The sequence below is a fragment of the Gloeophyllum trabeum genome, assembly GCF_000344685.1.
Source record: "Gloeophyllum trabeum ATCC 11539 unplaced genomic scaffold GLOTRscaffold_00009, whole genome shotgun sequence".
Classification (NCBI taxonomy): Eukaryota; Fungi; Basidiomycota; class Agaricomycetes; order Gloeophyllales; family Gloeophyllaceae; genus Gloeophyllum; species Gloeophyllum trabeum.
Window position 1 is genome coordinate 155629 of NW_006920418.1, and position 22254 is coordinate 177882.

General features: G+C 53.0%; 8 protein-coding genes across 8 annotated transcripts; 3 read left to right on the forward strand and 5 right to left on the reverse strand.

Annotated features, from left to right (window-relative positions):
- Window positions 1-996: 996 nt before the first annotated feature.
- On the forward strand, window positions 997-2536 carry GLOTRDRAFT_94330 (uncharacterized protein; the record flags this gene model as incomplete). Its single annotated transcript, XM_007869092.1, is given in 5 exon segments — window positions 997-1542; window positions 1562-1848; window positions 1909-2231; window positions 2404-2441; window positions 2471-2536. The coding sequence occupies 5 exon segments, from the start codon at window positions 997-999 to the stop codon at window positions 2534-2536; spliced, it is 1260 nt and encodes a 419-aa protein (XP_007867283.1).
- A 338-nt stretch (window positions 2537-2874) lies between these two features.
- Window positions 2875-6139, reverse strand: GLOTRDRAFT_139385 (uncharacterized protein). The gene is made up of 14 exons (XM_007869093.1): window positions 5988-6139; window positions 5859-5935; window positions 5775-5802; window positions 5404-5722; window positions 5337-5348; window positions 4712-5287; window positions 4652-4661; window positions 4498-4589; window positions 4338-4437; window positions 4049-4279; window positions 3778-3983; window positions 3589-3720; window positions 3290-3527; window positions 2875-3230 (listed from the first exon to the last, which is right to left on the reverse strand). Exons 1-14 carry the CDS (start codon window positions 6056-6058, stop codon window positions 3013-3015), a joined length of 2310 nt encoding a protein of 769 aa, XP_007867284.1. The 5' UTR covers window positions 6059-6139; the 3' UTR covers window positions 2875-3012.
- A 3003-nt stretch (window positions 6140-9142) lies between these two features.
- Window positions 9143-10303, reverse strand: GLOTRDRAFT_62344 (concanavalin A-like lectin/glucanase). Its single transcript, XM_007869094.1, has 6 exons — window positions 10193-10303; window positions 9983-10132; window positions 9832-9921; window positions 9678-9773; window positions 9389-9615; window positions 9143-9330 (listed from the first exon to the last, which is right to left on the reverse strand). The coding sequence occupies exons 1-6, from the start codon at window positions 10261-10263 to the stop codon at window positions 9251-9253; spliced, it is 714 nt and encodes a 237-aa protein (XP_007867285.1). The 5' UTR covers window positions 10264-10303; the 3' UTR covers window positions 9143-9250.
- A 576-nt stretch (window positions 10304-10879) lies between these two features.
- GLOTRDRAFT_139387 (inorganic phosphate transporter) lies at window positions 10880-12006 on the reverse strand. The gene is made up of 7 exons (XM_007869095.1): window positions 11875-12006; window positions 11705-11814; window positions 11601-11637; window positions 11524-11543; window positions 11396-11464; window positions 11139-11337; window positions 10880-11082 (listed from the first exon to the last, which is right to left on the reverse strand). Exons 1-7 carry the CDS (start codon window positions 11927-11929, stop codon window positions 11009-11011), a joined length of 564 nt encoding a protein of 187 aa, XP_007867286.1. The 5' UTR covers window positions 11930-12006; the 3' UTR covers window positions 10880-11008.
- A 139-nt stretch (window positions 12007-12145) lies between these two features.
- Window positions 12146-14302, forward strand: GLOTRDRAFT_77768 (uncharacterized protein). Its single transcript, XM_007869096.1, has 5 exons — window positions 12146-12443; window positions 12490-12732; window positions 12785-12924; window positions 12971-13901; window positions 13952-14302. The coding sequence occupies exons 1-5, from the start codon at window positions 12237-12239 to the stop codon at window positions 14147-14149; spliced, it is 1719 nt and encodes a 572-aa protein (XP_007867287.1). The 5' UTR covers window positions 12146-12236; the 3' UTR covers window positions 14150-14302.
- A 40-nt stretch (window positions 14303-14342) lies between these two features.
- On the reverse strand, window positions 14343-15693 carry GLOTRDRAFT_116654 (cell cycle checkpoint; the record flags this gene model as incomplete). Its single annotated transcript, XM_007869097.1, has 8 exons — window positions 14343-14574; window positions 14632-14763; window positions 14819-15002; window positions 15056-15190; window positions 15221-15237; window positions 15288-15433; window positions 15489-15603; window positions 15651-15693. The coding sequence occupies 8 exons, from the start codon at window positions 15691-15693 to the stop codon at window positions 14459-14461; spliced, it is 888 nt and encodes a 295-aa protein (XP_007867288.1). The 3' UTR covers window positions 14343-14458.
- Window positions 15694-15864: 171 nt separating this feature from the next.
- Window positions 15865-17356, forward strand: GLOTRDRAFT_77773 (Maf/Ham1; the record flags this gene model as incomplete). The annotated part of the gene is made up of 7 exons (XM_007869098.1): window positions 15865-15990; window positions 16051-16179; window positions 16423-16462; window positions 16537-16701; window positions 16752-16788; window positions 16840-16951; window positions 17011-17356. 7 exons carry the CDS (start codon window positions 15865-15867, stop codon window positions 17137-17139), a joined length of 738 nt encoding a protein of 245 aa, XP_007867289.1. The 3' UTR covers window positions 17140-17356.
- On the reverse strand, window positions 17326-21447 carry GLOTRDRAFT_94337 (uncharacterized protein; the record flags this gene model as incomplete). Its single annotated transcript, XM_007869475.1, has 23 exons — window positions 17326-17820; window positions 17870-17943; window positions 18007-18026; window positions 18083-18155; window positions 18206-18285; window positions 18333-18350; window positions 18413-18647; window positions 18697-18832; window positions 18858-18916; window positions 18968-18987; window positions 19046-19167; window positions 19229-19299; window positions 19379-19468; window positions 19550-19710; window positions 19832-20023; window positions 20073-20155; window positions 20215-20319; window positions 20357-20504; window positions 20592-20644; window positions 20788-20978; window positions 21037-21051; window positions 21103-21189; window positions 21237-21447. The coding sequence occupies 23 exons, from the start codon at window positions 21445-21447 to the stop codon at window positions 17326-17328; spliced, it is 2739 nt and encodes a 912-aa protein (XP_007867666.1).
- Between the last annotated feature and the right edge of the window lie 807 nt (window positions 21448-22254).

The window sequence follows — 22254 nt, forward strand, 5'->3', positions numbered from 1 at the left end:
GCTAAAAATGGAAAGAGAGATGCCACGTGGCCCTACTATCGGGGTCCTTTGAGACCCCATCTTTGATTGGTCCAAAGCCGTGTGCCGGCCCTGCCGTCCGCCATATACGGTTAAGAGCCAAATAGTGTCAAATAGATCGCGTAGATCTTGAAACGATCGCAGGAAACCTGCGAACGGCCGGGGGGTCCAAGACCCACTACCTACGGTAGCGGGAATAAGGCGGTAGGGCCGTGCGAGCGGCAGAGCCCGCTACCGTAGACATAGATAAGATTTGGTAGCAAGCTGAAAACTTGACATCCTGAGCAGCATCATATACTAATATATTTATTTTGCGAAAGCAGTTGTGTTCCAGCCATGATTTCCGACTGAGCATTCACCTCAACGATTTGAAGAGATGTCCACTCACTCCTCCCTCAGGTTCTGAGTATACAAGTCATTTATGTAAAACAGCTGACATTGAAGTATGCTGCTTTCACCTGGAGACCGCATCTCCAACGCCCCAAGCTAGGTCATGTCTGTTCTCTTGAGTCCCTTGACCAGCATCCGCCACCTTGGCTAAAGATGGAAAGAGAGATGCCACGTGGTTCTACAATCGGGGTCCTTTGAGGACCCCATCTTTGATTGGTCCAAAGCCGTGTGCCGGTCCTGCCGTCCGCCATATACGGTTAAGAGCCAAATAGTGTCACATAAATCGCGTAGATCTTGAAACGATCGCAGGAAACCTGCGAACGGCCGTGGGGTCCAAGACCCACTACCTACGGTAGCGGGAATGCTCTCCTAATCCATCGACGAATAGGTTCTAGGTTCTAACATTCTTCTCGGCGATAACAATTACCAACTCCCAGCCCGCCTCTTCCGTCCTTTTGTCCGCTCTGTACCGTGCAACAATAGCGGGTAAGTTCTTTGCGAAGCTCCCACTAATATTTTCTTTCGTATCGCCTAGTCCGTTATAACCTCGCGTGATGTGGGAACTCGCTTTTTGGGCATAATCCTAACATGTCTGAAATCTCCGCTCAGCGGCCTACTGTCCTCAGCGATGTTTTCAACCTGCCCCTTCCAAAGCCTCCTGCGATGAGGAATAGCAAAACATCATCATCGACCAAAGGTCCGACGGATTCACAAAGAGACATGATACAGCACAAGCAACTACAGTGGGTCGTATACGATGAAGATTTGGCCGAACGACTCGTCAAGAAAGCCGACGCGATAGCGGCGAAAGTCAAGATTGACGAGCGCGACGACGATCTGCGGACCAGCTGGCGTGGAAGAGTGTATCCTCTGCATACACCGACTCTTTTAACTGGTATAATAAATAGTGAAGAAGACGCTCGGGAATGGATCCACCAAGTACTTGTACACCCAGCCCTGGCCTGTATAAGAGCTACGTTGGACAATGGTATCGGCGGTATACTAGGCGATCGGTTGTACATTGCTTCTTCGCCAGCGCAGCAGAACAAAGCCATCGCCGACGGCCTCTTTTATACTGATCCGCACGCAGATGAACGGGTCCTTTGCTTCGAATACAAAACCCCCAACTCTCTGGTACCAGTCCAGTTTGCAGATATACAGAGTGACCCCTATATTGCTGACGGTGCATCAAGCAACGCTTTTAACAAGCTATGAAACTACCGTCTTTTTCTACCGCGCACCTGATCAGCCGAACACCCTGTTTATGTCCAAGCAATATGTACTCCAGCCTGGAGAGTCCTATCATTCCCCTCTGGCGGCCATCTATGCGTGGATGCTGTCCGCTCTGGGTCATCTTGAGGTTGAATTGCCAAGAATAGACGCAGACTGGAAGAAGAAAATCGCGGCTTTTCCTGCTATTAGTCACGGACTCGACACAAGGTGAGCCCGACACTTCCCTTGAGTAATTCAGACGTGTCCTGGACTCAACATGCTCCGCAGTTCCGCTAAGAGCGTAGGAGAAAGTTTGAGAGGAGCACAAGCCCGACTTGAGAGTGGCACTGGCCGCGAAACCAGGAGCATTGCTAGCTATCGCCGCGATCGCCTAGACATGCACGTGAACCCGGAGTCGCCCCGCGGGGAAGAGCATCTGGAACACGAAACCCCCGCCGACTCTGACACTAGTCCGTCAGGGAGGATAACACCTCCACCCCTTCCACTGAGCCCTGATACGACGCCCAGAGCGCCTAGGGTGGCGCCGAGATCTGCCCACCCCGCCCAGCAGCCGCCTCCGTCCATGACACCCACTGAGGATCGCCAAGAGGGTACGTCGAGAAGTGGGAGGCAGCAGGCAACCCAGCGCGGCGCGCGTTCGGGTGGCGTGTCTCGGGATCGACAGGCAAGGCGGAAGGGAACCGATACGCGCTAGGATTTACCGCCAACACGAAGTTAGGCCGGTACATTTTCCCCCTCTCACTCATGTAACTGTAATAGTAGGTCTGAATAGTGCCTCGTCCGGAACGCTGATTGTACATGTGAGTGTAGACGTCATGGCTGTGGCCAGTGGTTCAATTACAGCTACCTCCCACTAAGGGGTAGCATTAACGGTGGTTGGACGCGGAGGCAGTAGGAATATTATTGAAGTTGGAGAGCGTATCAACTTCTATGTTCTAGGGGGGGCAGAGGAGACGCATCTCCTTCGGGCGGCCCAGGTTCATTTATGCCCGGTCATGTAGGACAACCACTGCAACCAGTGCTATTGGGACCAAGCCGGTAGAACTATTCGTATGACTTTCTGTAGGAGATCAGGATGTTAACTATGTCGTGGTCAAGGACCACAAGGTTATATATTGAGTCTCCGAGTCCCGTCGACCATCCAAGAATTCCAAGTGTGCGAGTATCGACGTATCGCGCAATATCCGGTAGTGGTTGTCGTAGTTCAGGCGGATCTTCGGCTTAACCTCCTCCTCCGAATCCGCCAACGTCTTCTACATAGCGCTCCCCCGTGGCATGGTGTGCCTATAGACTAGTCACGAGTATCCTACACATACCGAGTCAGTCCAGACTCTGACCTCCTCACGCAACGAAACAAGAGTAACTCTAGATTCATAAGTTTCTGTTGGACAGGATCTCAGAGAAGAACGTCATATGTTCTGGAACAGCGGCCGGCAGATCATCGTGTCCCAGTTCTTCGCGGTTACCAACAAGAGCGTGGGTGTCCCTGGGCACAAAATCGAGGTACGTGCGGCACTCGTCGTATGACGCGCCAGAGCCGAACGTCGACAGTGGATCGTGGAATGCCGGTATATCCTGCGGGGTCGAGCCTGGAAAAAGATGTAAGTACATCGATTATCCGCAGGAATATCGCTCAAAGCCAACATACTCTGCATCATCGTCCCGATATTCTGGTCCCAGGAAATTAGCCGGGGCAAATCCGCCTGCATGTCGCCCTGCCCCGAATCGGGAGACCCGGCGGATGAGGATGGGTTGGAGGAGACGACCTTGAACTTTGTCCGCCCGACAAAGGTGGACAGATGTTCTGCGACAGACGGCTCTAGATCTGAGCCGGGGAGGCGCGAGAGGCGCAAGTAGGCCTTTTCACGCAGTTCATGCAGGACAGGCTGCATGAGTTGGGTTTACTATGGATGGTGTTGCGGAATGGAATACTCCGAATGTACGTACCAATGATACTTGCGCTCGATGCGACTGAGAGCCGCCCTTTTCGAACAACTCGATGGCAGCGTGCAGTCGGTCAAACGCAACACTCGCGATGCTCACGGTTGAAATCTTGATCGCCACGAATGCTACGACAATCTGGTGCCCATCTGTTCATCAGATCTCCTTTCCCAAGAGTATAAAGCGACAACTCACCGCTGCTGAGAATGCATGCAGCCAGATGAAAAAGAATCGTTGACATAGAACCGGGCGTTGCTGGAGGAGTTGTGTGAGAGTCTTCAAATCTAAGAGGGCAGCGCGATACGTCGCGATGACCGAGGCGCCGTACGGACTGTGGATTGGGTCCGCGGGGTAGTCGAGGAAGGCTTTGGCGAAGAACGGGCGGTGGATGTACATGCGAACTAAAAACAAAGGCAACGAACGCCCTCACCATCGGCGTTCCCGCAACCATTTTGGAAACACTCACCATAACAAGAGCTGAAGATACCCAAGAGCGCGTTGGGGCTGGCGGGACTCGGAAATTCAATATCGCCCACATCGGATTCCACCTTCACCTCCACACCGGGTGGGGGTCCTCTAGCGTTCAGTTTCTTGTCCAGATCGAGGATAGCGCTGTAGCTCGGTACTTGGCCGCCGATGGTCAGCTTGACAGCCTGCCATAGAATGTCACGATTGAACGCATATCGCTTCCCGGCATCTATATAACACTTAGGACAAAGCTCCGACCCGGACAGAGCATTGGGGGAGGCGCGTACGTTGATCAATGACATCTGCAGCTTCTGTATGGTTCGGGATGGGCATTTTGCAGTTGACAAAATCCCAGTGTGTGCTTGGTGGTCGACCCGTGCTCAGACTCTGTTCCGACGTAAAAGCACGTCAGGCTCTGACTGGCGCATTGAACATCTGTCAGCTCACCATAGGCAGCTCCTGCGAGACGAGTTCCCAAAACAACAGTCTTCTCCTGTATACGGTTATCGGGTCCAACTGCCAATGTGCGCTGTCCACGTCTGATATATGTGGAAACAGATTTGTCACGCAAATTTTTTCGAAAGGAGTAATAAGTACTAACGGAGGCCGATCTGCGCGACAGAGTCAATCAACAACGCGAAGAATCATCGAAGACGCTCACAGCTTGAGACAATTTGATTGCCACGGCGATCAACGGCCAGGCACTCGATAGGCCATACCGAGGCTCACAGAGGATATGGTAGGTCCCCATGTATCCCAGCGCTTGTATCACCTCGATAGACGGTGCCTCGCTGATATCCTGCATAGACACCATCGAGCTCCCCGCCTGGTAGTACGTCTCTGCTTCCGCATTGTACGGCGCGAGCGTCAGATCCATGAGCGCCCCGTGCGACAAGACGAGGAAGAGCACCGCAAGCTTCTGCGGGTTGTACGTGCGAGTGCCTCCGTCACGCTGGCTCCCGAGGAACCGATATATCGGCGTGAGCAGCTCGTTGATCAGCTCGTCGCGCTGGATCGGGCCGAAAAACCAGGAGGAGTGTTCGAGGTAAGACTCGCAGAGTGACGTGGCGCGCGCATAGCTGGGAAGGCGGGACTCGAGGTGGCGAAGCGTTGGCTCGTCGTATGAGCCGCCGTGGAACAGATCTTCGCTTTCGGAGGGCCTGCGCTGCAGGCTCGGTGGAAGGGATGCAGGATTGCTCTTGCTACTGGAAGGAATTGGGTCTGCGTCGCGCATGACCTACGCTGCTTTAGTATATGTCTGGCATAGCTCATAGGGCTAGTCTAACCTGCAAGAGGATCTGCGATTCAAGTTATGAGTGGGCGCACCGCGGACTGCAAGTAGAGGAAACTCACTTCGGGACCTGCAGACCTGCCAAAGTAAGTTATCCGACCGTCTCCACCCAGAGTCAGAGTGCCATAGTCATCTACGAGTGTGTCTATAGGAGTCGGTGACGGCGAGCGGGATGGAGATGGGCGTGTTGATTCAGGCGTTTGGCTCTGACCGACGGGTTTATCCATCATTTTGAGCGCTAGCAGGTCCTCGCTGAGCAGGGGGTGAGGTTTGTCGGACACTCTAGATGACAGCTTGGCTAGTGCATTCTCTAGCTCATGGATCCGATTACAGAGTGGTTCAAGTTTCTGCTGGAGAGCCTCTTTGTCGGCGTACATGGTCCTGGCCTGTGATAAGTCGCTGTAATGGGACCGTAGGCAAAGTGAACACTCACCTGAATACTCTTCTAGTGGGCAGAGTGCCTGTGAATCAGAGAAGGGGGGTGAGCAGAGCACACATGATCCTCGTATTCACCGACCGTTGGGACAAATGTCTGCACACCCGCGGCGGATGCAGGGCCCGCAGGGACGCTGTTTGTCGCAACGGGACTTCATTCTGCTCGATGGTAAACCTCCGCTGCAGGAGTCCGAGTCCGCAAGTTACGTACCGGCGACATTCTTCGCAGGAGACCCTCGCAGGGCCGTATCCTCTACTACCGTCTTTTCCGCGGGTCGACATGTGCCACTTGAGGTTCAGTGGAGGATATTTCAGTCCTGGGGCTGGAGACGGTGTTGATGAGAGAGAAGCAGCATGGCATGCACAGCGTTTCTCTTATATCCCCTGCATCACGCAGGCATCAGCGCCCCCGTATCCTCAGGCGATCGGAGTGCTTCAATAAGAAGCCTACCATCACTCAACGGCCCTTTCGGAGTCAGTTGATGCAGAGCAGTCGGATGTGTGGCGGTGCTTCCCCAGCTTACCGTTCGCCTTGACGTACCTGGAAACTTTATGCATTATTTATTGCACACCTCGACTTCGTACACGTATGTTGCGGTTCCATTGCATGAAGCGGACAGTCAGTTACTCCGTTCTCAGATTTCTGATTTGTATCACTCGATGGCATCCGGTGCTAGGGCTGCGCTTTGTGAGACAGCTGTCGCCAACTATAACGGGACATCAAGTCTAACAATGGTACTATCATTCCTGTCCCAGAGCGGAGTATGTTGTTCTCATCCACTGCGGACTGCCACGACTTCCGGGAAGTCGGAGGTGTCGGCTGTCACAGATTGTCACGACGAGCATGGTGTAAGTCATCAACGCCACGCCAGCGAATCTCTTGTCTCATCTAGCATGTCAGTGATTTCCTTGAGATCTCTGGAGCCCTTTAAATATTCGCAAGATGAAGGAGGTCGAATGACCAAAGAACTGAATACTGATGCGACTGCATGAAGTCGTGAGTTGCTTGCAGTCCGCGAAAAAGGTATTCGATCCTACTTCAACCAGAACAAGCCAGCAATCAGCGAAATAATAGAGAACTTCCAGAACTCTTAGCTCAGGCAGCCGAGCCCGGAAGGGTAATTACACCCGGCTCGCGCTCGGGGCCACAACACCCCACGACTAACCAGTCCCAGTGACCCCCCGGGCGTTGATATAAAACGCAGCAATAGCAGAGCAAAAGTGCTGCTATTACCCTCCGACAAGTATGCCACGGCGAGGCTGTTAAGCAGAGAAAACCCTGCGTCTCTATCGTTTCGCTGATTGGTGACAAACTCCCATCGGTTATGACGACTACGTCTCATCGGCGATGCGCCACAGTATCTGCAACTATGAACAGTATACTTGATCATGACCTCCTTCGAAATACGGACCTGATTCTGTCGACTGTCCTCACGCTAACCTTCGGCGCTCGTGGATCGGGCACCCTGCCTCACCGACCTTTGCTCGTTCAACAGCTCGCTGCTCGAATGTCCTCCTGCATAGCTGTGGACCTCGTGCATTCGATAGGAAGGCATTAAATCTCGCTCATAATCCGGCTGGTGACCTGTGGCGCCTTCTTGGAATCTTGTACTGAATCTTTCGGACGGGATGGAAGCATCAGTCCTTGTCTGATCCGCCAGCAACGCAGTCGCGATATAACTAAGGCGATGCCACGTCTCAGGCTTGCTGCTGTCCGGTTTGGGGATCTCAAGCTCGGTTTCTGGAGAGACGATCTGTTCTTTCCTGCCATCACACGTGGATGGAAGTTACGCCCGCCAAGACGGGAATTGGCCCGTGTACCAGTAGAGCTTCCGCCATCTCAACTCTTATAGGATACGATCGACGCTCCTTTAACAAGTACGAATATGGTTAGAAGAAGCATGTACCTCAAGAGTAGCACGACTACGGCATCCGTCAAGCTTGTAAGGTGCCGCTGATGTCGTAGGCTCGTAACCACCTTCAGCACATTGAGGACAGACTTGTCTTTCGACCGTCTGCCCTCAATAGCGATAGGATAGGGTTGTCACGAGCCTACTAATGTCCCTGTCGTTGTAGAACAATGCAATGATCTTGCTTGTAGCCTTGCTAAGCGCTCACAATATACTGGCCGCCTCGAAGAAGCAAGACGGTGCCACGAAGTTCATATCTATCACTCCTCGCAATCACAGGAGAGACGAGGCACGGATGATCACAGATGATCGGGGTCTTTTCCTCTGCCTCTTTGGAAGTCATCATGAATACGACGTATCGAATGATAGCTGGGGAGCACTGATTGTAGACGAGCGCCCAACCGAGCCAACTCCCGCCGCTTTCCCATCGCTGCCCGAGATGCACTGACTCATTACCCGCCCACATGTGAGTATATAACGACTATCTATTTCCTCTGCTGCTCCCTTCTGCGGATTCATTCCCAAATAATGGAAATGACACCAGACAAGGCGTACTTGATAGGTTTTGCTCTCGAGACGTTACTATATGGTAAGCAGTTCTTTCCCTTCGGTAGAGTGTCATGGGATAAACGGGCACCCTTTTTATTTTCAGGAATATACGTCGTGCTCTTTGCATTCTCCGTCGTTTTCCTGGGCTGGCGCAGGATAACGACATGCTGTCTGCGGCCTGCTTGCCGTACGCCAGTTCCACTGCGCACTTTGCCTTAAGCTTTGATGATGTTCCCAAGCTTTTTGTGCGTATTTCCAATGCTTGTCATTTTTCTGCGAAATTGAAGTTGATTCTGCCAAAAATGCGGCTCAGATAACGATGCGAGATATGCCGGCTGGACTAGCTAATTCAATCTTCTAACCGGCGTTTCAGATCAAGTCAACCAGTACAATGTACGTTTGCGATATAATTGGAGATCTATTTCTGCTAAGTGCGCTTTGCCGCTTCGACAATGAACTACCCACCGTCCGTCAGATTGAGCGCTGTTGGCTCGTCTGGGAGAAGCAAATACTTCCAGTACTGGCCCCGATAGCATCATTTTGCGCGCTATTCGGAATGTCCGAACATTGCATACTGACATCAGCGCAGCATTATCCGTCTTAGCTGCTTGGGAGCACGGTCGGCTCCCTAACGACCTCCCGGACATCTCGTCTAGGGTGGCCCGCTACATCTCAATGACACTCATCCTGTCCCTCGTCGTGACCGCCACCCTGACAGCCCCCACCCTTGGGCGCACCTACCTGATGGCACGCCGCGTAAATAAGCTGCTGCCCCTGCGCACACGCGGCAGTATGCGACCATTGCAGGGATCGTCGTCGAGTCCGGTGCGATCTTCAACGCAGCGCAAATAGCGCTCGTGGCTGATCACCGTGCGCAGGCCGATCGAAATATACCAATAATGTGGGGCAACTGAAGACGAACTGCTCCCCAGCCCAAACACCGATATCATTGCATCTGGCTGGCTCACGATATACATGGCTATCCGACATCGGTTCTGGTAAATGGTAATACCAATCAGTCAAGAGCGACGCAGTAGTTCGACACCTGCAACTTCGCGTTCGTACCCACGAATGGCTCAGTTCCAGCTTGAATTGCTGTTCCCCATACTGGTTAAGTCACCGCTTGCAGGTGAAGCGCAGAGGCGGAACTCACAATTAAGATACTGGCTACTCGAGACACCTTCATTGGACTCCAGGAACTCAAAGAACTCGATGAGGTCGCCGGAGAAGGCCGTGATGGTGCTGCTCGCCACGAATGAGTACACGGTCATCTGTCCGTTAGGGCCGGAATACAGCTTCCAGGAGTGGCTGCCGATGGTGGGAGTTGCGATCGGGCTCCCTGAAGAGGAGATAGGGCCTGCACCACCAAGTGCGTCAAGCCTGACCGGGACATAGAATATAAGATCGATGGCATGTCCGGGTCACTGGGATAACATTCTCACCAAACCATCACTTCGTACTGAGCGGTTCCCCCTGAAGTGGAGGAGAGGAACATGTCGTACGCGACGTCCGCCACTGCTCCAGAGGTCCCAGTGTACCTGTTCGAATTCTCTACGCGTAAGTTATTCGCCTATATCCGTGGAAGATCCAGCGTACGTATAGTCCCAAGTGGTCGGAATACTCTTGATGCCGGAAAGCTGCTTCGGCGTCATAGTCAGGCCAACATTCGCAAAACTCTTGACATTACTGCAGTCCCATGGAATATATTAGCCCGATGATCGAAGTACAAAGATTTGACGGGACGCACTACTGGCCACCCTGCCAGGTCCACTGGGTACCCCAAGTGATGCAATCCCCGGAGGTGCTATTGAGCCAGCTACACTGCGACCCGGAGGTAGCGGCACTTTCGCCCCACAGGTCCTGGTACAGCGTGAAGTCGCCACCGGTCAAAGTGTCCCTGCACGTTAATTCGGTCGACGTCAACTTGGGCTTACGTGCGCTAGTAGAAAATGCTCACCATTGACCGCAGATCTGGTTTGAAGCGAGGACGATAGGAACTAGGAACAGAGATGCGGCAAGGGCCAACATTTCGATTTGGGTTCCGTTACCTGCTCGGGCTGGAAGCCACTGCAGAAACTCGCTGGTCTAGGGTCATACTTATACCTGGTATGAAGCTTGGGTCTCGAGTTTGAGAAGCTCCCTTCGTCCATATGCCTACAATACTTTGACGGTTAATATGTTAGTCACAAGCTGTAGCAACGATGGAATGCGTTTCTCCGCGCGGGCCGGACGGAGAGCATAGAGATGCTTCTATGGCTACCCATTGCACTCATCAACAAGTCAGAGTTCCTTCGGTGGCTTTTCCATGGCCTCAAGTTGGTCTCAAGAGTCATAGGAACGCGCGGTGGGCGATGGTCGGATGACGCTGTTCCGGTGGCCTAATTATGCAGGTTCTGTGTTCCAGAGTCTCAACGTATCCGTCCCTCTATCTACTTGGTCGTCGGAGAAATGTTACATGACATGTCCGACGACAAAGTGGAGAGAAGAGGGTCACGTCGCCTCGGTCAGGTACAGCGTAGAAAATCCACAATGTCACGCTACAATTATCGGGTTCGCAATGGTTCCAGTTCGAATCGTAGGGTGGAAGAAGAAAGGACTTGACTGGATGTATGTTCACGACTTTAACGGAGCTGCAATCCAGTCAGGACATGGACCTCCGAAACCCACGTCCTCGACGCGGGTAGACCGGAGACAGAGTCTAGCATTTTTGTGCCCTATACAGGTGATATCTCTACAAAGGAAAATCCGATAGATCAAAACGTTGACGACATGCTCATTCGTCCTTCTTCGTGTTGACTTTCTTTTCGGCCTCCGCAATGGACGCATTATCCGTAGCAGGCTCTCCGGCTGCGCCACAAAGCTAAGTAAGCACATCCAGCAATCAAACAACGGAAGTGACTCACCACCGAACATCCCACCAGCAGCTTTGAAGGGCCGCTTCAAGTCACCTTCAGCCGGCTTGCCGAGGACGTGGATCTGCACGACCTTGGCGTCGTACAGGTTCTTGATACCCATAATGGCCTGGATAAACAGGGGTTGAGTGTATTTGAGGTACAGGTGCAGGAAGCACATCATAGCGACGGAGAAGAGAGCGCCGCGCAGCTGCGAACGTTTCAGGTCCGGTAAGTAACGAAATGGGGTGATTCAAAAGTGAGCTTACAGCTTGGCTGGTTTGTCCCAAATCATAGTCGCGCACAGTCGTAGTCTTCAGTTCCCCACTGCCTTGGGCCTGCATTTCACCTCCGAATCAGAGCATGTTCTCCTTCCAGGGCTCCGACGAGCGCTCACCATTGGACTTGGTGGCTCCACTGCACAAAGAGCTCAGTAACCTGCTCAATCAGACATGCCCATGCCACTGGACTCACCATATTTCAGGACGGTCTGATCATTTTTCGACTTGATCTGTCCAGAACGAGCACCATCTCAGCATTTCACGTCCGCTTTCTCCCCTGAACGCTCTGCCACTCACCTTCATCGACGTGTAATAGTACGTCCCGAGGATGATCGCCTGACTGACGACGTATCCAATCCGCACGTATGTCAGTATCTGCGGGTCTTCAAAGGGCACTTTCCGTGCCACTATACACCGTGAACGAGGTCAGTAGTTTGCGAGCTACAGCGCGCAAAGACAGCACCGACATTGCATTACGACCAAGGAGACGACAAGATTCTGAATAGCCGGGTTCGAGGCCATGTTGAGCAGATCTGTAAACGAAAGCCAAAGCCAGGAAAAAAAGACCGCAAAAAGGGTGTGGACGCTGTGCGCGACGGTGACGAAGCCGCAGCGCCAAATCCAGGACTATGTCACACTCCTTCTGTGATGGCTGTCACGTCCCGAAAAGGCAATTGTCGGCACTGACGTCAAAGACCGCGCGCCCCGCGCGCGTTTGATTCAAGCCCAGGCTATAACATCGCCTTCAACCTGCGCCAATTTCCATCTTCCCGACCGCCCTCACGACCGCAAAGACGATATCTACGGAATAGGCAATCTTGAAGATATAATGCTGAACGGCGACCGCGACACTGTCTCGATATCCCGTGCGCCGTCAAGGGCGTCCAGGCATACCGCGGCGGGCTCGACCGTCTCGCGAGCGCAATCCCTTATTAAGAAAAACGTGGCCCCGCAGGACTTACGCCCCTCGGACATCCTAATTGAACGCTTTACGGCATGGAAGGTTATCGTGAAACAGCTAATAGCGTACTTTGAGGTGAGTTCATTGCCGTACAGTATGATCAGGCTCTGAGATAGTACAGGGCATCGCAGACATCGAGAATAATACAGCGAGGGAGCTGACGAAGCTGGGGGCCGTCATCCAAGTCCCGTTCCGCGCGGGGAACCAGTTCCTGGGCGAAGGAGGGCTGCAGGATATATTCTACGGGGTCCGGGACAAGACGAGGGTTATTGCGGACCAGCACGCGAACCTAGGTAGGACGATAGACAGCTCCATCGTCCAACACCTGCAGAAACTCCGTACGGAGATCAAGGCGCATATCAAGGTTAGTACGCCGCAAACGGTATTCAAGCCGGTTGCTGACTGTTCCTCACCAGAACGTCCAAAATGATACCGGCAAATTAGCAACCACCGTCGCAAAGGAACGCGAACTATCCGCTCGGATGATCGGAGAGCTCGCCACGAACATATCTATCTTCAAGAACACGCCCATGAACGTCACGAACAAGAGCGACCCGTACGTACACACAATAAATGTCACGCCCGTCTAACCCTGCCACTAGTTACGTAGCCAACACTGCCGTTGCTCGCCAACTACAGAAGCAGGTTCACGAAGAAAACACGCTGCAGAAATCGATCATCATTATGCAGCAAAACTCCGCGCACTTTGAGGAGGGCATCGTGCGCGCGCTGCAGTCCGCGTGGCAGACCTTTGACGAGTGGCAGAACCGCATGTCCGCGTCCGTCCAAGAATCGTGGCGGACGCTGTCCGTGCAGTTCGCCTCGCTGCCGCCCGACCGCGAGTGGATCACGTTCAGCGCGCGCTCCGATCACCTCCTGGACCCAGAGACACCGCTGCGCAACCCCGAGGCGATCGAGTACCCGAGCAAGGAGGACCCGTGTGTTGTACCCGTGCACACCGGGTACCTCGAGCGCAAGAAGCGATACACGCGGAGCTACAAGGAGAGCTACTACGTGCTCACGCCCGCTGGGTTCCTCCACGAGTACGCGAGCTCCGATCCCGTGTCGGCGCCGCAGCCGGTGTTCTCGCTCTTCCTACCGATGTGTACGCTCGGGCCCCCGTCGTCGACGTCGGCCAAATCGCACAAGTTCCACATTGAGGGTCGCAAGGACGGCACGGGCACGACGAAGGGCGGGTCGCTGAGGCTGAGCTTGGGTCGTGAACATGCATGGTCGTTCCGCGCACGCAGCCACGAGGAGATGATGGAGTGGTGGAACGATATTCGGATGTTGTGCGCGAGGTACCTTGTCGCGAGCGAGCAGATGGAGCGCAGTGGGCCTGTCGCGGCTGCCGTGCGGGCAGCGGGATACGTTAGTGACGGGGAAGCCTCTGGCGAGGATGAGGGAAGTAGCGTGGAGGAGGAAGCCGAGGCTGACGGGACCGCTGAAGAGGACGGGGAGTTTGCCGACGCAAGAAGCGAGGAGCTGCCCGGGTATTCGCATGAAAGCAAGGTCGGGGAGCATGGGTACTTGGTACGTCAATCCCTCCATTGTGTTGGATTAATCCGCTGACGAGATTTCAGGAGGATAAGAAGCCTGCTCCCGATACCACCTCGGGCTTGTCCCGCAAGTCTAGCAAGCGTCAGCAAGAGAAGGCTCCGGCTGGAAGGTCACCTAATGATGTACCTGGGATGGTGTCTGCTGACGATGATGGTGCGGGTCCCGCGGAGGCTGAGCCCGGTCCTGCCCCTGTGGAGAGCCGTTTCTCGGAAAATCTGTAACATTCCGGTCTTGTGCGCGAGTGGTATACGTTTGTCTTGCAGGAGGTTGATATTGTATCCGTGGGTCTGTCATGATTGGTTTGTATGTAGGTAGCACACATACCTGTTGTACTCGTTTAATGTAATATAAACTCTGTGCATCTGCACCCACTCGTGGAAGACGTTCGACTCAAATTCACCGAAGCAACCGTTCGAAATGGATATCATCGGGAGACTACTGTACAAGTCAGGTACTAGTACAGTTGGACGTGATGAATAGTGTCGAGTCAGAGGTGATACAGCCCCGGCAGAAGGATGCGATGTACTTCCTCATATTGGGCCATCATCTACGATGGACGGAATATAAAACGTGAGCACGCCTCCCGAATCGGCTCCTGTGGACCCGATGTAAAAATACAATATAAGACAATGCCGGTGGCAGACCGCTGGATGCCACACATTATTAATACGCTCGACGACGCATCTGTTGGGAGCCAGCGTACCCGCAATGACCTGTCCGCTGACGATGTGACAGTTCAAAAACTTGACAAAACTCTTCGCGGCGATGGGGACGGTGTACAGTTTCTCCTTGTCCTTCTCCTCCGGCTCGCCGTCTTCGTCGTCGGGTTGGCGCTCTCAATGCGTAGAGGGATCAGAGATTGATGGATAGGGAGAGATCGTTGTGCTTACCTGTTTGCACAAACTTGACGGAGAACTCGACCTTGACGCGCACTTCGTTATCGTCGCCCGCGACTTCGAGCAAGAGACGCGTAGGCGGGCCGATGTTGGCGCGGAGGAGGAGCGTGGAGGAGAGCGCACGGAGGCGCTCGACTGGAGAGCGGAGGGTCGGGAGGGATGGGAGGAGTATAAGAGTCTATTCATCTATTGGAGCACCATGCGAAGGAAGTTCGAGTGCACTTGACTTACGTCGGGCTCGGGGCATAGCGGCTCGGTGATCTTCGCCATGTCCAGAGGCCGCAGGACTTCTATGCGGACGTCGTAGGTCAAGGACTGAGAACGACCGGTGCGCGAGGGCGTTGTCAAGGCAAAACTCAGAAGTGCCTGCTAAACCGTTAGCTATAGATGAGCCACGAGACGGGCGGTTTCACCTGATCGTTCTTTTTCGCGAGCTTCATGAGGACTTCCTCAGAGCCCAGACCTGTACTTGAGCCAGAGGCTGCCAAAGCGTTCTGTATGCCTTGTAGGGCATGTAAGAGGGATGCTGAGGCTATGCTCATGGATATAACGTTATCCGCGTTTGACTGGATGCGATAGTCATTGAATAACGTCGATACTTTAATCTCTCTGCATCCTCACTCAGTACGATAAAAACAATTCGTGTAAAACGTTGGATGCCCACGACCAGACTTGGATGCCTGCTTCATTCGCATCACTCATGCATATTATCCGCATAATTTCAGGCTTGAATTGGATTATGCATTTCTTCTGGAGTCGTTCGATGACTTGCATGATTTCTGATATACGGGTTGAGTAGATGTGGAGCCAAAATAAGGTGACTTACTGCAGAATGTGGGGACGTTTTCGATGCATGCTCGAAATCTCATCTCGCTAATCGAAATGAAACGCGTAGTCGCGGAATAGACGCGTGCAGCAGATGAATCGCGTGACACCGATCATGTGATCTGTGACATCCGCATTGATGACCATCATAGTAGTGATACCGTCCTGAATGCCAACTACTGCAAGGTTTCTGCGACGATAATCGCGATATTGAAATGTCGAGCAAACATAATGCTATCCTGCCGCATGCTTTGAAAATCCCTGCTCTTTCTAAATTGGCCGACAAACGTGTCATATTAGCTTCCAATAGCCCTCGGCGTAAAGAGATTCTGCAGACTCTCGTGAGTACGTACACTCATGCTTCAATCGCGAGTTATCATTGAACGAGTTATGTGTCTTAGGGTATCGCACCTGAGATAGTTCCATCGACATTCCAGGAAAATCTGCCGCAAAGTTCGTTCGAGGATGTGCACGAGTACCCCGTGGCAACGGCAACGCACAAGGCCGTGGAGGTGTACGAACGGCTTGTGGTGAGTACCCTTGTACAAGGAAGAACATGATATCTTGGAGGTTACAGGAAGCTCCTGCTCCTGTATACTCTGATGGTTATGCGAATCAAGTCCACGTTCGTTCTGTGTGATTCAGCGCGGGCCATCGTAGGAGGTAGCCTTTAAGCCTCTGGAGTGTCTCCTGCTGTAGATCGCGTAGTCCACATTTTCACCCCTGTGTAGTCCTGACGCGCAGTCGGTCGCTGACCGTTGCTGCTATCCCAGCAAGAAAATCCTGACGACCCGCCAGATCTCGTAATCGGAGGTCTGTCTCTCCATCGTCACCACCATCATCCTTGGTTGAAGCATGATCCTGATAATCATGTTCGATATGCACAGCTGACACCGTAGTTCTCACCCACATCCCCGGTCCCACCTCCGAATTCACATACGCCCAGCCCCGACAGGAAATTCTCGAGAAGCCCGAGTCAGAGGCGGACAACCTGCGCATGCTGCTCGACTTAAATGGGGGCATGTGCGAAGTGGTCACAGGTGTCAGCTTAGGTAGGTACTCTCGTTATTGGTGCAAGCCGTCGGAGCTGAGTAGCGCCTAGTATACCCTATTCTGTCTGCACCAGGGTACGAGATCAAGTAAGAGTTCAATTCATGTCGTTTTCACCATTTTCTGAACGTGATTTCTAGGTCTTTGGACGAACGCACGTTAGTCCACTTCGCGGATAACGAGAAGTCCGTTCTTCAGGCGTATGCCTCCAACGGAGAAGGCCGCGACCGCGCCGGTGGGTTCGCCATCCAGGTTCGCGTATTCGCATGCCGTGGATATATCCAATCCTTTAACTCTGTATATTCTTCCAGGGACTTGGTTCGCTGTTGATCAAGAAGATCGACGGTGATTACAATAACGTCGTCGGGTTCCCTTCTTCTTCCTTCGTCAAGTTTCTCCAGCTTCTGATCGACGAGGAACCGGATTTCTTGAGTATATAATCATAGACTCGGGGCGAATGCCAGCCCCCTTATTGAGTACAAGCAGGGAGTGGAAATGGAGCGTACGTGTATAGCTCTGATAGTATACATGAAACTATTCGAAAGAAGACATAGACCAAAGATATGCAAAAACATACATCCCTAGATCCCAAGGCACTGAGGATTCAAGCCGTGGGGTTCCCACTGTTACCCCTCCGAACTCTCTGTGCAAGTGGGCGTACGGTGACCAGCGGCAGCCGCCGAACCCTCGTTTCCCGCCTCACCGAACCACTGTACTGTCGTCCCACTCGGTCCAGCGACAGGCTCGTGTGCGTAACCAGAACCCGACATCACCGCAATATCCTGAGTAGCGCTTCCATAATCCGAGCGCTGACCCATACCGTCCGTGTCCATGCCCGACTGTGACACGTCCAATCCGAGCATCTGAGCCATTGTAAACGCACTGAACGGGTCTGCGAAACGCGTCATCTCGTATGGGTCAGGCCACATATCCCAAGACACTCCGCTCCGTCCGGTTACTGGTTCAGGCATGCTAGTCATGCTAGATGCCGTGACAGATGTTGTCCAAGTACTCGCTGCGGGTGTGGACGCTGGGGTGATGGGAGCATGCCCGCCTGTCTGCAGTCGGAGCTTGACGCCCTTCAGCAGGTCACAGGCCAGCCCGGCGCCGGACCAGCATACCTAGAACAGTTTCAATGATGGGCGACGGGATGGCGTTGCACACGCAAACCTTCATTGCTTCTAGTGCTTTGATCGCCCGCAAGAGGCCCTGCGACGCAGCCTCGTGCATTACGCCGACACTGACTATATGATGATGAATCGGGTCAGGCCAGTGGTCACTGACTGAAAGGAATTATATTCACGCACGAGTGATGACATGGGTAATGCTACCCGCGTACCAGTTACAGCAAACTATCCGGTATAGAGGGGTAATTATGCTCACCCAGCATTCAGCACGTAAGAGCTCAAGAAGGGCGGGCTATAATCCAAGCCGGCTCTGTCATGGTAGCCACCAACTGCACCAAGTGAGTTGCTGATTGCATTCAGCTGTGCAGCACAAACAGACCTATATCGCTTATCTTCATAGCGGCCGCATGGCATCGTTCCAAGCGAATAATGTGTCCTTCGCCTTGAAGAGACTCGGGGCTGAAAGAATTCGTCGACAAGACAAGCAGACGTGCAATGTCGCTTACCGTATCACGCTCGGGAGTCTACACGAGGAAACACACGTTAACTGACATCTCCCAGTGACAGGTAAATCGTGACATCTTACAGGCTACGGTGCAGGAGCAAAGTGGCATACCAATACTCCACGTGTAGTAACATTATATGCGGCGGAGCGTCGGCTAGCTGAGCCACGGAAAGATATTGCATCTCTTTAGGCAGAGAACCGTACCACTGATGCAGCCACGCCGACATCGCCTGCCACGCTTGAGACGGCGCTTGCGCATCCAGGTGGGTCCGCTTAACAGGGTACATGGTATTTATAATCTGGCCCATGATAATAGCTGGAATATTGTGAGCCAGCAAAGCTGAGTATTCCTGGATGTTACGTACAAAGCGAAGCGCTGTAATGATAGCACTGAGCGAAATGGCCTGACACGGGTGAGAAGGCGGATGCAGCTGGGTCTTCGTGCACAGGCTGCCACAGGCCATCGTAGATCTGGACAAGGCACTCGGTGTCCATGCATTTCTGAAGCGAGTTAGATAGAACCTACAGCCTCAGGATCAGGCAGTTTGACATTATAGTCCTTGTCCTGGATCGATATCGGTCGTCCTGTTGACGGTTAACACGACCCATTGCCTTGACAGCAAATCTTTTCTGTACCTAAAAAAGCACTCATGCGCCTATCCGAGCGGGCTCCGCAGTTACCACAAGTAGTCACTCAACAGCAATAGCGCTCACCGATCTACCGAACAGCACGCCCACCATATTGCTCTCCTCGTTTGCTTATCGTTCACGGTAAACACCTCCCGTCCTCTGTACAACCAGTGTTCCGGATCGCGGTTGAGCCCTAGATCATACGCCTAGGCACCAGGAATGGTCGGTCGCTGCTAAAGCTGTGGAGTCATGTACATTCCCACACACCATACGAATGGCCATTCCTGTCCCGCTCATCAGCAGTGCGCTCCACGCGACGAGGGAGAAGGGACATGTACCTGCGTATAACCACGCTTGCTCAGTCGATCCTAGGTAATGGGTCAAAGTTGTCAGGCCCACTCCCCCGTACCAGATTACACTGGTCGGGCTTGCCTATCGCGAACTCCCTCACCCCCAGCAGCAACAGCGCCTGGCACGTGACCGGATGGCTGTGGTGGACGGTTTTCACTGTCGCACGGACATTCCTAGTTAGTCACTCTATTCGCTGGAAGCAAAAAAGGGTTGCATAGACAAACAGCCTCTACGCACTGATGACTTCCTGGGCGGAATACGCAAAGTCGCATCCGGCCTCTGACATGACTCCCTCGGGCGGCGGCGGCATCGTCGCCGCCCGGTACCTTTCCGCAATCGCGAAGATGCCGAGGAGCAACCCTTTCGACAGCCCCTGCGTCCCGCTCGGCTGTTGGCGGCTGGATGACAACACATCTAGTAAGAATTGCTGGAAATGGGAGAGTTGATATTCTGATTACCCTTCCAACCTATGATAGCTATTAGCATTAGCGTGAGCGGCTCGCGCGAAAAATGGCATACCTAGCTCTGAAGCTCTCCAGGAACTGCTGCTTGTGTATCAACGGGATGAAGGGGTGGATGTACGTGAAATAGACGTTGACGAGTGCCTCCTGTTGCTCGGGAGGAGGCATCTGCACGTCCACGTCGTCTTCATCCGCATACGCCAGTCGCGACTCCATGGCCAGCGGCCACACGCGCGCCATGGGGAATTTCCTGTGTCGCTCAGTCAGAATGGGAGTCCCCTGATCACGCGGACACCTACCATATCCCGCCCTCGTTCCGGCCATCAAAGCGTTCTTCCGCGCCTAGCAGGTGATACCCGCTTGCGCTGCCGTGATACCGAAGCTGGTGGGTATAGCCGTTACTTAAAGCGCGCATTTGAGAAGCGACTGGAACGGACAGACCTCTTGGTTCTCGTCCACCGAGAGGTGATTCAAGCCGTCTATAGCTTCGTCTACTCCCGAATCATCAGGACTTGCGCTTTTGTCCTCTAGATTTGGTCTGTTGAGCTCATGGATCACGTCAGCAATATGTATTATGACGCACCGGATGAATCCATTGAATATAATTGAGTGGTGTCAAGGGCGTCGTACTCTGCGTTCGCTGGCGGCTGGTATTGCACTGACGGTAAGGTGCTTTGGGATTGCGGGGAAACGAGGCATGCTGTGAGACGATCTTGCCACTGCCCCAGTTCCTGGAACGTCATCGCAGTAGCTAGAAGGTAAAGATGGATGCATCGTCGTCGTAAGTGGCTGGCACTGAGAACGAGATTTCGGCGTACTGTTGCTTGACACCCTTTCTCTCGAAGCTCGCGACTGCTTCTGGGGTCGTCTGCTGTCACTGACAGTGGAATCATCAGCGACGTATGCGAGCACTTCCTCCATCGTTGCAGTCGACGAGAGCGAGGCGCGCCCCGCGACTCCCTAGGTAAAATCAGCGATGAAAGGTAGTAGACGGCCTTTCACATGTGCACTCACCAAAGGGCCGGTGGCGACACTTTCCATGACTTCGCGGGCTAGGTCATCTTGCTGCAACAGACGGGAGAGTTCTTGAACGTAGGGATTGCTGGACGCAGCAATCAACACCGCGAGGATTGATTCCGACCTGTACCACCTCTGCTCAAGGGCTTGTATGTAGCCTTTCGGCGGACCTCGTTTGAAGGTAGGTCCTTGCCGGTACAGTATGGACGTCGCAGACGGCCATGAAAGGATATCGCGTCGACTTACCTGAGAAGACGCATCCTAAAAGGAGGTCAGATTGATATAGCATGTGGATCGTCCGATACCACTCACCGACCTCTGCTGCTTGGCAGGCCTGACATGGCTCGTCCTCGGAGGATCGATTACAACGAATCTTCGCCTTTCGGCAGAGATCGCAGGCTGAAATGCGTGAGACTCCGGGCGCGCACTACGTACGGACAACGTACCTCGAATACTCCGTTTCCGCGGCTCGCCCGTCACCCGCTGTTCGAAGCCGTCTTCAGTGTCTGCACCGACGTGCATGACGATACAGATGATGGGTAAGGTCGTCTCTCGTTGCGTTCGCCTATCAGTCCTATTCCCGTGAGAGACGTCGCGGTCTAGGCTCGATTGCGAAAGGCCCAGAGTGCTTTCACTTTTCTGAAAGCTGTCGCACATTGCACAGCATATCACAAAAGGTAGGCTACCCCGTGAGAAGTCGAGGTTGGATTGGCTCTGCAGTCTCAGCAAGAATAGCGGCATAAGTACAATCTCAAACACTTGGAAGTTGTGGCAGACAGGTGCAATAGCATGCATCCCACCGCAGTAGACTTCACGATCCGGGCCACCCTACTTAATGGGCCACCTTCATATATAGCATTCAGTACTATGAATACAGTCGACTCTCCCATAACCCATAGCGGTCCGTGGACCCAGAAAGGTATGGGTTACCAGGTGTGACAGACTGTGACATGTGGCAGGGAGCACGACATATGCCGGGCGGTCCGTGATGCCATATTATGCTATGTACAGATGCGTACTGCCATATTTGTATGGACTTTGGGTCAGAATATGAGACATCTCGATAGTAGATGATGTAAAAGTAATAAATGGTGGTCCATATGGCTCTGATCAGGCTAAAAATAGGATTATTGATGGGTTATGGACCCTTCAGAAAGGTATGGGTTATGGGGTATCAGCGAGTTATGGGTTGTTGTGATTATTAATTAGGAACCAAGTTGGTGGACACAAAAATGGATGGGTTATTAGAGGTTATGGGTTATTGCAGGTATGGGTTAAGGGTGAGTCGACTGTAGTATCTCCATTACCACACCCAGTCACAGGAATATCTCTGGTAATCTTCACTATTTTTACACATTTTTTCTGATTTCATATGGTCACTGATGCCAATTGCTCATGCTGTATAGTACTAAACATAGCAATGATAACTCGACATCTGACTGTATCAATATATGCAGATTTTGT

Coding starts and splice junctions, on each gene's coding strand:
- GLOTRDRAFT_77768 (XM_007869096.1), top strand. CDS start 12,237: ATGCTGAACGGCGACCGCGACACTGTCTCGATATCCCGTGCGCCGTCA. Junction 12,925..12,970: donor GTCACGAACAAGAGCGACCC/GTACGTACACAC, acceptor CCCTGCCACTAG/TTACGTAGCCAACACTGCCG. Junction 13,902..13,951: donor TCGGGGAGCATGGGTACTTG/GTACGTCAATCC, acceptor ACGAGATTTCAG/GAGGATAAGAAGCCTGCTCC.
- GLOTRDRAFT_62344 (XM_007869094.1), bottom strand. CDS start 10,263: ATGTTGGCCCTTGCCGCATCTCTGTTCCTAGTTCCTATCGTCCTCGCT. Junction 9,774..9,831: donor CCGACCACTTGGGACTATAC/GTACGCTGGATC, acceptor GAATTCGAACAG/GTACACTGGGACCTCTGGAG. Junction 9,331..9,388: donor GAGTAGCCAGTATCTTAATT/GTGAGTTCCGCC, acceptor TATGGGGAACAG/CAATTCAAGCTGGAACTGAG.
- GLOTRDRAFT_139385 (XM_007869093.1), bottom strand. CDS start 6,058: ATGTCGACCCGCGGAAAAGACGGTAGTAGAGGATACGGCCCTGCGAGG. Junction 5,723..5,774: donor CCCACTAGAAGAGTATTCAG/GTGAGTGTTCAC, acceptor ATCACAGGCCAG/GACCATGTACGCCGACAAAG. Junction 4,438..4,497: donor TCTCGCAGGAGCTGCCTATG/GTGAGCTGACAG, acceptor ACGTCGGAACAG/AGTCTGAGCACGGGTCGACC.
- GLOTRDRAFT_139387 (XM_007869095.1), bottom strand. CDS start 11,929: ATGGCCTCGAACCCGGCTATTCAGAATCTTGTCGTCTCCTTGGTCGTA. Junction 11,815..11,874: donor CTCCTTGGTCGTAATGCAAT/GTCGGTGCTGTC, acceptor CACGGTGTATAG/TGGCACGGAAAGTGCCCTTT. Junction 11,083..11,138: donor TGCTGGTGGGATGTTCGGTG/GTGAGTCACTTC, acceptor TTTGTGGCGCAG/CCGGAGAGCCTGCTACGGAT.